Source organism: Rhodamnia argentea, chromosome 9 (assembly GCF_020921035.1).
Source record: "Rhodamnia argentea isolate NSW1041297 chromosome 9, ASM2092103v1, whole genome shotgun sequence".
Classification (NCBI taxonomy): domain Eukaryota; kingdom Viridiplantae; phylum Streptophyta; class Magnoliopsida; order Myrtales; family Myrtaceae; genus Rhodamnia; species Rhodamnia argentea.
Genome location: NC_063158.1, coordinates 4,399,020 through 4,410,505, shown reverse-complemented (window position 1 = coordinate 4,410,505; position 11,486 = coordinate 4,399,020). Strand labels below are relative to the sequence as shown.

General features: G+C 44.7%; 2 protein-coding genes across 2 annotated transcripts; both read left to right on the top strand.

Moving 5' to 3' along the window:
- The first annotated feature begins 4,500 nt into the window (after nt 1-4,500).
- On the top strand, nt 4,501-6,816 carry LOC115736847 (transcription factor KUA1). The gene is made up of 3 exons (XM_030668694.2): nt 4,501-4,768; nt 5,547-5,755; nt 6,011-6,816. Exons 1-3 carry the CDS (start codon nt 4,501-4,503, stop codon nt 6,518-6,520), a joined length of 987 nt encoding a protein of 328 aa, XP_030524554.1. The 3' UTR covers nt 6,521-6,816.
- Nucleotides 6,817-10,077: 3,261 nt separating this feature from the next.
- Nucleotides 10,078-10,897, top strand: LOC115736848 (ethylene-responsive transcription factor ERF039). The gene has a single exon (XM_030668695.2). It carries the CDS (start codon nt 10,105-10,107, stop codon nt 10,765-10,767), a length of 663 nt encoding a protein of 220 aa, XP_030524555.1. The 5' UTR covers nt 10,078-10,104; the 3' UTR covers nt 10,768-10,897.
- The last annotated feature ends 589 nt before the right edge of the window (nt 10,898-11,486 follow it).

Genomic DNA, 11,486 nt, shown 5'->3' with positions numbered 1-11,486 from the left:
TAATTTAAAAGCGAGTTAACTAAGGACATGGATTTTCACAAGTCAGACTAAATATGGATGCATTTTAGTATCACGAGACAGATCAAGTGCATATCAGGCCGGTACGAGTCACTAAGTTTATTCGGCACGTTAAAAAGGGATTAAATGGGTCAATTTGAATCGGATTATTTTCGACCGGTTCCAACCCACGACCCCGACTTTGACATAGCACGGTCGCCGATTTTCCTTATTCGTAAGGGAAAAGGGAAATACCGAAGCGGAAAAAAGGAAAGATGGAACGAAATTCACCGCCGGATCAATTTAATTTTTTTTTTTTGGGGGGTTGGAAAAAACTGCGAAATTTCATTAACGAAGCAAATGTCTGTTTATATCGCTTAGAAGCAAATTCAACAAAGGGCTCGGGGGAGAGGATAGGGCCAATTGGGGTCGAGATCCTTCTTCCATCGGGCTTTTAGTCCCAGCCAATCTGCCACCGGATTGCAATCTCTCGGACGAAAGAAAATCTCTATAAAGTCGAGTTGGGCTATTGAGTGATTTGCATTCCTCAGTCCGGTCCAGGCCCGCGTCGACCAAGAGCCCGGCTCGCCATTCACTAACCGTCGGATCAATTTGACCACGTGCTTTCTTATGACATGGAGACCGCCGATCTGAGATTCATCTCTTTGGACACGTGCCGCACGAACCGGATCGCCGGCGATGAAGCCGAACTACGGAACCTTCGAGCATTTAACGACTTTTAAGAGCCCTTAGACAAATCTATTTATGCATGCGCTAATGTGGTTTGGTGATGATTGATGAATAATAAAATGATGACGTGGCATTATTGGGGATTTTCTTTTTTCTTTTTATTTTTTTTATTAAATCATAAATCAGTTGGACTTATTGGGTACTGAAGCTTTTTGGGGGGTGGTACTTAGTCAATACTACAAAGCAAATTCTCACCATTCTTTTTCTTCGTGGTGAATTTGAAGATCAAATTTTAAGTACTTTTGAACCTTGAAGTTCGGTGTTAAAGTCATCAATTCCACGTCCTTAATTCGTTCATTTGACAAAAGAGGACTGTAATTCGGAGGGTCGCATTTACAAAACGTCGTTATTACTACACCGCGACAAATGCCAAAATACTTAACGAATTTAGATAACGTAAAATTCGTTCATGAATTTGACAGGGATATTACTAAAATCAAATATGCCGATGTGCAAGATTAATGTTTTTCTAAGTGTTTTGCCCCCATACTTTGTGAGCAAGTTAAACTTATGTGAATTCATGATCCCACAAGAAGAAAAAGAAGAAAACAGGGGGTCCGTTGAATTCCAAGTATTGCGTTTTGCCAGTAAGATACGGAGCCTTACTTCCCATTTGGAATTGCACGTAAAAGATTATTTATCTCGGAGAGATCTGCGTAAAACCCCGGGAAAACGCCAACCACCGCTGTCTTATTTGTCGGAGAAAAAAGAGAGCACGTTATCAAGAATTAATTTAGTCGATTGGATATTCGAAAATTAAAAACTCGATAATTGAAAAAAGGGATTTGAATTATTTGATTTTTTTTTACTAGACATCGAATTTTAATAAACTTCTTTTCATTTTCGGCGTTTCATGAAAGAATTAATCGAGGAATAATTTATCAGATATGTTAAATATTTACAGTAACTACGATCAAAAGAAAAAACGAAGCTTATATCTCTTCTTTCGGGTTTCCTCTTTAGGAAACGTGGAATGTTCGGATAAAAAAAATTATTTTATTTAATTATCGTTTTTTTTTGGGGGGGGTGCTGAAGATGATGCAGCTATATAGAATATATAATGAAGGTCATAATTAAATCAACGGGCATTAGTGCCTTAGTAGGGCAAATTTGTGCCTCGATGGCTAAACGCGATTCTGTCTTAGCTCGAACGCGGCATGCTTAATAATCGCGTTGAGCCGCCCCGACGCAAAGATTACATGCCTAACTAAGCTGTTCACATGACACGATTGACGCGATTCGCCAAACTCATTAAGCTGCCGTGCGTCGTGTCGCCAAGACTCGGTACGTTAACCTGTTTACGAATGCACGTTGACTTGTGTACGTCCACCCCCTGCAAAATCCGATTACACACGATGACTCGCCTTGGCATCTTTCGACGAGTTTCTAGAAAGTATGAGTAATTTCTCTTCGCCTTAATTTGCTGTGCATATGCCTAACGACCATCGCATCCATAAATATTTTTTTGTCCTAGTTAGCGCTCAAAATAATTCGCCCGCCGATACACATGCTATGCGTGTGACGGACGAGTAAGACACTATGAGGAATCGGCACATGTGCATGGCACGTGAGGAATCGACACTCGAGCATAACACGTGAAGAATCGATACACGTGACGGACACGTGGGAAGTAACTGTTCCCTCTGAAATCGAGAAAGGCACGTGCGGAGCATGTGAGGGTGCTGACAAGATCATCAAAATGACTATTAACATGGGCGCCGCCAAGAAATAATCCTGCTGAGGAGGATCCACGATCTTTTCAAAGAGTGACAAAATATTCGAAGGTGGCCACCACGAATTCCTTGCAAGAAGACGGTCGAGACAGATAGGGCCGGAGTAAGCCCGAGAATAGGCCGAAAGTGAGTGGAACGCGGACGATACGGGCATCCTCCACAAGATTGAAAGAAGGTCAGTAGGTGTCCAATTTGGTCTATATTTATATATTTCATTTCAATTTCATATATATCGATTCATTTAGATTTGTACTTGTAGAGTCTCTCTATCGAGTTAAACTCTAGTCGAGACAATATTTATGTAACTCCACTGGAATCTTTGCAAACTTTGTGCGTTGATTTTCTGACTATCTAGATCTCGCTTGTCCAAAATCATCACAAGACCCTTTATCATATTTAAAAAAATTAGAGTACGAATTTCGATAAAAAGATATTTTATCGCGGAGCAATTCCAACGAAACAGTCCCATTATTATTTTTTTTTTTTGGGGACGTCTGTGTTATTTATAAGCATAAAAATGTCATTAAGTACAAGTACTAAACAAGCTAAAATGAGTCTAATTGTGTCGCGTGGAAATAAATGACACGTCAATTTAAACATATTCATGCATGTCTAAACATGTTAAGTAGGTTATGACAAAAAAAAAATGTTAAGTAGGTCAATCGAAATTGATCCGCTTGCGTCAAATCCAAACCTATTTAATTGTGCGTCGGGTCGGGTCGGGTCGAGAATCGCCGGATCCTAGTTTCGGCGGATCGAGTTCCAAATTGACCGCTAAAAATGGGGGAAGAACTGCATGCTGCGCGACGTGCCGGACTTCCGATGGACTCTAGCTTTTAAACCCGTTTGATGTTACCGGCGTTTCACGCGGTTAGATGTACAGAGTTGGTGCGCAAACGGACAAAGCAAAGAATCCGACCACGCAGCTCCACCAAGGAAATCTGGACCGTCGAAGATGTTCCTACGACCCGAGAGAAACGTGGGATTCGTGCTTGACTCGAAGGTGGGGCCCCCCTGATCTTGCGAGATAAGTCTGTAAATTTTTTATTTTATTTTTATTTTTGGATAAGGTGGATAAGATATTATAATCTTATTACGCTTTGCTCGACATGGTTATAGATATCCTCTAAAGAAGAAGGGGATTCCAACGCACCCAAAACTATACCTTCTTACCAATTTGTGTCCTGAAAGCTTCCACGTCAGTAGACCCTTTAGGAGATGGCATTGGTATTATTATTGAGTTCACCCTTGCCGTCCACGTGGCATGCCTCCGTCTTTTTTTTTTCTCTACTTTTCTTTTTTGATTGCTACCTCCTTTCGTCGATGCTATTTGAATAATGTTTGTGATTGTATCGTGTTCGGGGATTAAGAATGTCTGCACTCGCCGAGGTTGATGCTCGGGTCGTGCGTCATTTGAAAATGTATGTTATTGCAAGTTTTGTCTTAGCTTTTTCCAAATTTAGGAGATATGACAATTTGATACAGAGGATATAACATCTATGTCTTAACTAAATTAAAACTTCGATTAAAGCGACCGCACTATTTACTAAGCTCAATTTTTCCGTGGATAATTTCCGCCAAAAAAGGAAGAAGAAAATGAAGGTTCTCAAGTCAAGCAGCTTTTTCCCAGAAGAGTCAGCGGATCAACGGCTCAGCGTAACCGTAGAGAACGGGGTGCACCGTAGTACGACAACAGCAGATCATCGCCCATTTCATTTTTATCTGACAGAAAAACCTAAATATTATGGACATGATGTCTCCGTTCGTTGTTGTGGCTCTCTCTCTCTCTCTCTCTCTCTCTCTCTTCTCTGTCTGGTCTGCGAAAAGCTGAAGAAGAAGAAGCACAGCAGAGACACAAAGAATCAACCCTAAAAACCCCTCTCTCTCTCTCAGATCGTGTGAGCTCGCACCAAAATCTCAGATCCCAAATCGAGCTCGAGTTCAGATCCCCGACCAGACCTTAATCCTCTTTTCACTACCCCAAACCCAATCAAGCATTCGACCCGGAGAAATTTTACCCATGACCCGGCGTTGCTCTCATTGCAGCCACAATGGGCATAACTCCAGGACCTGCCCCAACCGCGGGGTCAAGCTGTTCGGAGTCAGATTGACCGACGGGTCGATCCGGAAGAGCGCCAGCATGGGCAATCTCAGCCACTGCGCCGGCTCAGGCCCGGCGGGCGGAGGCAACACCCCGGGCTCGCCCGGTGAGGGCCCGGATCACGGCGACGGCTACGCCTCCGAGGATTTCGTTCCCGGGTCGTCTTCGAGTCGCGAGAGAAAGAAAGGTGATGGCTTCAGTTGTGATCGTTTGATGTTTATTGATTGGTTTTGTTTGATTGTTGTTGGGTTATTGACGGAAGTTTTGGTACTCAGCGAAAAAAGGGGTTTTGGGATTTCGCATGTTTTGGTTAGGGTTAGACGGTGATGTAGGAAGGTTTGCTCGATACAGTTTGAAAGCTGTTGGATTGATGATGACGTGGATTTGTTGCTCGCTGCTGATGGGATCATGAGGTGCTAAGTCTTAATTTTTGTTGATGACTGGGATTTTAGCTGCCTCAATATGTTCCAGTTTCCCATTTTCGGGGAGGACATCGGATGGTTGTCACGTGCCACATCATTGGGGGAAGGGTCTGTCTTTAATGTGATTGCCAAATCAATGCGGCACTTCGATTAAATAATCGCAGTTGTTTTGATGTGTGAATTTGCGAGAGGTTCCATCGTTGATCTACCAGAGATAATCGTACTGAGTGATCGGTTGGTCGATGAGCTTGTATGCATTGTGAAGTTCTGAAGAAGCCTGTCCTTGAAATAAGGATGGGAAACTTGTCTCACACTCGAATGATATCGTGAGCTTTTTTTAGCCAAATTGACTTGGTCGTTGAGATGGCATTCCTGTTTCTATTGGATGACAGAGCAGTTTGTTTATCCAATTTGTGATCAATCATTACTATGCTGATATCTAAGGTTTTGTCGGGAACTGATAAGGTTTCTAAGTCCTAGATTAATGTGTTCACGATACACATTTGCTTTCGAGATTCGTTGAAAATATAGTTTGTGATGCAGGTGTTCCTTGGACTGAAGAGGAGCACAGAATGTTTCTGTTGGGTCTGCAAAAGCTCGGGAAAGGTGATTGGCGTGGGATTTCTCGCAACTACGTCATTTCAAGGACACCGACACAAGTGGCGAGCCATGCTCAGAAGTACTTCATCAGGCAATCTAACGTGACAAGGAGAAAACGACGCTCGAGTCTGTTTGATATCGTGGCAGAGGAAGTTAGTATCATAATGTATTGCATTATCTAGATCAGAACCTGTTGTACATGCATATGTTCATCCCCAAGTCCGGTTTAATTCCTCAAAATAGATTGCGTGAATTGAGTTTGGCTTTTCTTTCCTTATTTGTGGATGTTCATGAAATCCAGATATTCCCAAAATTTTTTGTTTCTTGATATTTTCGTTGCCGTCACCTTTTTTCGCCTATGCATTATTAGTGCATATTCATGCTATTCATTTCCATTTACATTGCAGGCGGTTGATGTGCCAATCGGATCAAGGGACTTCTTTGCTGTCAATGAGCAACGGCCGGAAACAGAAGCAGATGATGCCTTGCAGCCTCCGCCGCCTGTTGTTGACGAAGAATGTGAATCTATGGACTCCACCAACTCGAACGCCGGAGACTCAGCCCTGCCAAAGCCGGATATTTTGCAATCGCAGCCCTCTTATCCGATGATATATCCGGCCTACTTTTCGCCATTCTTCCCGTATTCGTTCCCCTTGTGGACAACTGGGTTCGGGGCGGACAACTCGACCAAGGAGATGCATGAAGTGCTCAAGCCCATGGCGGTTCACTCGAAGAGCCCGATAAACGTGGACGAACTTGTTGGCATGTCGAAGCTTTGTCTAGGAGACTCCATTGGTGCCACTGGTCCCTCTTCTCTATCGGTGAAACTGCTCGAAGGATCTAGTAGCAGACAGTCGGCTTTCCATGCCAACCCGGCCTCCAGCACTTCAAGAATGAACTCTAGCATTGTGAGTTGATTGGGAAAAAAGACAAGCGGGAACCTTTGGCTACAGGGCCGCTATGTGATCTACCTACCAAGTGCCAAGTTGAGCCTTGTGAGTTACTGTTAATAGAAGGAAAAGTAATGTGCAGTCTGGTTCTAGTATAATTGCCTTCATAGGATACCTTGAATAACGGTTATCGCGTCTTCGTCATCATTCTATTTAGAGACAAAGAACAGTTCCTAGATTGTAGGTTTTAGTAGTATCTGTAGGAAATTCATTTGAATCCCATAATCCATCAGTCTTTTCCAAAAGCTTTTAATGTTTTCTAAGGATTAGCCAGCATTTATGGTTCTCCGGCAATTCATCAAAGCTTGGTGAGCGATTATGTCGATATTTACCCGGCAATAGCTCTCTCAAACCTCGCACAGGTGAGTAATTACAACTCCCTTGCCTCTTGCAGCGTGGCTCTCCTTTGGGCTCTGACTCACTGAGGCTCATCTTTTGCTCATCATGTTAATTAATCCTCATGGACTGCTTTCTAGTGTTGCTTATTACTAGATTGAATTGAACCATCCAGGTAAAGCAATCTACCCCCAACGAACCCAATCCACACAACTCTATACCCGACCAAACGGCAGGGTCAGGCCCATATCCACAAAATGTGTGTCGGCTGTCGAACTTGTCGGGCTTTCCGGCACAGGATGCCACTCGCCTCTCGCGGTCATGATCTATTTGAACTGTTGGGGGTCAAACATAGCTTCGTGTGCGTCGAAGTTTTGCGAGCACAATTGAGCCGCGGCAATAGATGACAGTGGAAACCGCCTGTGTCGTCGAATCAGTTCATACGCGCTGGAACCGAAAAACATGCTATTTTTGAATTCACAGTACATTTCAACAACTTCAAACCAAAACCTCAAAAAAGGTGGATAAGGGTTGACATTGATCTATCTGAAAGTTGCATGCAGCACGAGAATCAGCCTGACAAGCCCTGGCTAATGATCAATGCGCACAAACCAAATTATATTGCATGCCAGTTCGTAAGATTTGACAAGTTATAGGGAGGAGAGAGAGAGAGAAGAGAGAAGCACTAGAAAAAGTCTGGAGAAGATGGCCAACACATCAAATTGCGGATCCACTGTATCTACGTGCCCACATTCCATTGGCCTGTAAATTCACAAAGGCCTCCAAGATTCCACCTTTCCATGTTAAAAAAAAAAAATTTCAACTTGGCGACGTGTTCGTAATCTAACCCAACCCTAAGTCCATCATGTCGGTGAGCTATAGTTTCAGACAAAACGCTTGGCGTTTTGCTAAAAGCAGAGTTAGATAGCTTTAATCATGAACGGGTGTTTAATGATGTCGATTCGACCCAACAAAAGCCTTGCTCATTGACTGGTTTTACCGAGATAATTCCTCCTCCTCCTCCTTATCAGCAGCCTGCGTGCGCTGCCGACTTGATGGAGAACAACGTCATTTCGGAGGTCAGCTCTCTGAAACTCCTGTTGATTAAACTTCGTTTACGAAGAAGCCTGAGGACGAATTAGATGACAAGTAAGCGGTTAAAGACGACGTTGCTTTGGTTGAATGGCTTGAGGACAAGTTAGATGACAAATCTTCTTGGGAAGAAAATTTTGAACATGTGATGATTTTGCTTTTTCTTACGTAATGCAGACAAAAATTAGGTGCGTGATTGATGTTTATATGAGCGTTGAAGAACGTTCGGAAAAGATGTTAGCAAATTCCTCCCCGCAATTGATTATTCCTAACGAAGATTAAGATGGCCTATTGGCTATGAATTAGACCGTGTAGGTGAGACATGCTTCGGCTGCTAATTAGTCATGTGCCGCCACCTTTCTACTTTGTAAGCAGAGTGAAAACGAGAGAGGACAGAAATTTCAATAAGAGTCAAATACCGTCTAATTATATATTATAATATCATTTAGAAAACACACATTTAGTATATAGCTCATGATCATCGACACACATGGTGCGTCAAGAATTAAGCTTTGATGCTTGCCTCGACTAATCTTTAGAGTTTTTTTTTTCCTCTGAAAAAAGGGAATTCAATGATAATTTATTTATTTTTATTGCTACCGTATAGGATGGAGAGGGGGGCGATCAACTTGGCTACTCTCCTTAAACGTTATCATGAAGGGCATGCACCCGCCATAGATGTGGAACCGCGTAAAGATCCTACTTAGCATCATTTACAACCTATGTACGAGCCAGCACATTAGTACGGTAAGCCGGTTCGAAGCAGGATGATCTTGCCTATGGGAACATTAACCCGTACCATTAGGCAATTTCCACCACTAGTATTCAGCTACAATCGGTATGTCAACCTCGAGTGACAAATTCTTCTTCCGATTCCCGTCGAAACGAGATAATTGGGTACCGTTCGAGATTCTTCCATGAGCAAAAGATGAAAATATCTAGACAAGCTCCAAACTTTGCCACATCCCCTGTTTGAAATGGTGGAAATTTCCGAGGAGCATCTCTTCGTACTAAGAGAGGTACGACAACTGTTGCAGTCACAAGAAGAAGTGGGCGACTCTGTTTCTTCCATCACTTCCGCACGTTTTCGTTGCCTTCTTCTTTTTCCCGGGAAAAGTTGTGACGGCCATGGGTAGGGGCGAGTCTTGAACGGGAAGGCAAGACCTTTTGGAAGGGAAGACCTTTTGGCAGCCACATGTCCAAACCTTGGGCTGTTACTGTACTCACACTGCTTAACCCCACAAAGCACAGCAGCGCAGTCCCATGATTCCTCGTGCTAGTATTTCTGCAGGCTGGTCCATCTTCGGGCTAGGTTCTACGATATTTTCTGCTGGCTCGAGAGTTGGAATTGAAGTTTTCTTCCTTTTCTCCTTCGTGTTGAGATTGAGAACCGCCATCGTCTATAGTTGTCCCGAGATGCGACGATTCTTTACAGCGAAGCAGACTGTAGTGAATCTATGAGTTCGGTAACGCACGCGACGCCGTATTGACAGAGACCAGAAATCTCGGGCGTTAGCTAAAAAATGGTCCTAAATGAGTTAATACATCGGCACGGGATATGGCCTTTTCGGCTTTCGCCCCGCCCATGTCCAATACAAGAGAGGAGACCAATGCAATGCCAATTGCCATGGCTAATTGGGGCCATCAAACAGGATGATGCTCTGCTCTGCTCTGCCCTGTTCTGCTGGATCCCAAAGTTTTTTCTATGGAGTGTGGAGGTGAAGAGAGTGGTGGTTGGTCCAACATTCTTTAAAAGACCAGACTGCTAACATTAGGAAAAATCAATAAAAATTGCACCTTTGGTCATTCACATAAGGCTCCATAATGGGACATGAGGAGAGGGCAGGATGCTAGGGACTGGACGAGATGATGCCAAAACAAAAAAAACAAAGAGAAAGAAGGAAAAAAAAAAGAAGAAGGGGAAAATACCTTCTCTAACATCATCCAAAGATCAAGCCTATGTAAGATCAAAAGCAACTTTGTCCCTTTTGTCCAGAAGGCCCCCCCTCCCCCCAACCCTTACCACTTCTTCTCATTCTTTTTATTAAGCTTTCGCCTTCAATTCCAACTTACAAGTTCAACTCCTCTCCCTCTCTCTCCCTCCCTTTCACAAAGGCAAAGTAATGGAGCCACCCGTCAACACTAAATGCACTGAGGCTCAAACCAGCACGTCCTACTCCACAAACACTCCATCACAACCAAGCTCACGCTCGGAGAAAGTTGGAGCGCCGGAGCGCGGTCCTAGGGAGCCCAAGAAGCAGAAGGCTCAGCCTGGGGACGGCCCGAGTTACCGTGGGGTACGGCGGCGCCAATGGGGCCGGTGGGTGTCTGAAATCAGGGAGCCGAGGAAGAAGTCCAGGATCTGGCTGGGGACGTTCCAGACGGCGGAGATGGCGGCCCGGGCCCACGACGTGGCCGCCCTCACGATCAAGGGCCGGTCGGCCCACCTCAACTTCCCCGAGCTGGCCGAGCTGCTCCCCCGGCCCGCGAGCAAGTCGGCCAAGGACATCCAGGCGGCCGCGGCCCTGGCCGCTGCGATCGGCGCCCCTCGGAACAATGGAGGAGCCGCAGACGCCGCCGCGGGGGAGGCCGCGGCAGAGTCCTTCGACACCCAGGAGTCAGCCAGCTCGCCGCTGGACGACGTGGACGACACGTTCATCGACCTGCCGGACCTTCTGCTGGACTTCGGCAACAGAATGGATGAGCTCTGCATGTCGTTCGCATGGCAGGAGGAAGACGGCACGAGATTCAGCCACGGAGACGACCACCCTTTCCTCTGGAATTAGCCATCATTACCAGCTGACAGTCGGGGATTGAGCCGAGAGCTTCAGACCGAGACACGAAAGCAACCTCAATTAGCTTCCGAAAGAAGAAAAATGAATGATTGTTGTGTACATGCGAGTTCCAGTTGAATCGAGTGATGATTGTTGAGCTTTTGTTACAAAAAAAAAGGTAGCTTTTTTCTTTCTTTTCTTGGCATGAGGGTGTACATAAGTTGGTCATTCCTTTGTATATTTTCCTGGAAAATGCATCATTTCCTGCTGATCTCTGATCTTCCCCTCGCAGCTCGAGAAATCCAATTGCCCTGCTACTGTATCTTTCTTCTGTTGGGCCTTCTTTAAGCTCTCGTCAGTGAAAAGGGATCAGAAGAACTCGACCCAGAAAAGCCAAAAAAAAAAAAAATTCTGCTTGTCGTCCTAGAAAAAGCACCATCTTACTTAGCTACTTTTCCACTTACTTGGGCAAAAAGTAAATTGAATTGCTTTTCCTGCTTCCACTTTTGAATTCTTGTGGGCACGATGAGGAATTCACAAGAGAGAGACGCGTTATGAACATGCAATAGTGGGGGGACATGCACATATCTCGTCTCGTCACGCCATGTCGCAGTCCGCTCGCGTCCGTCTCGAATAATTCGGCGAATACAACGGCCTCGAGGCAGCCTTAGCCCGTGACAATCGCCAATGAAAAGCTCGGAAAACATGCTCGGACGCATCTCACTCCCCTC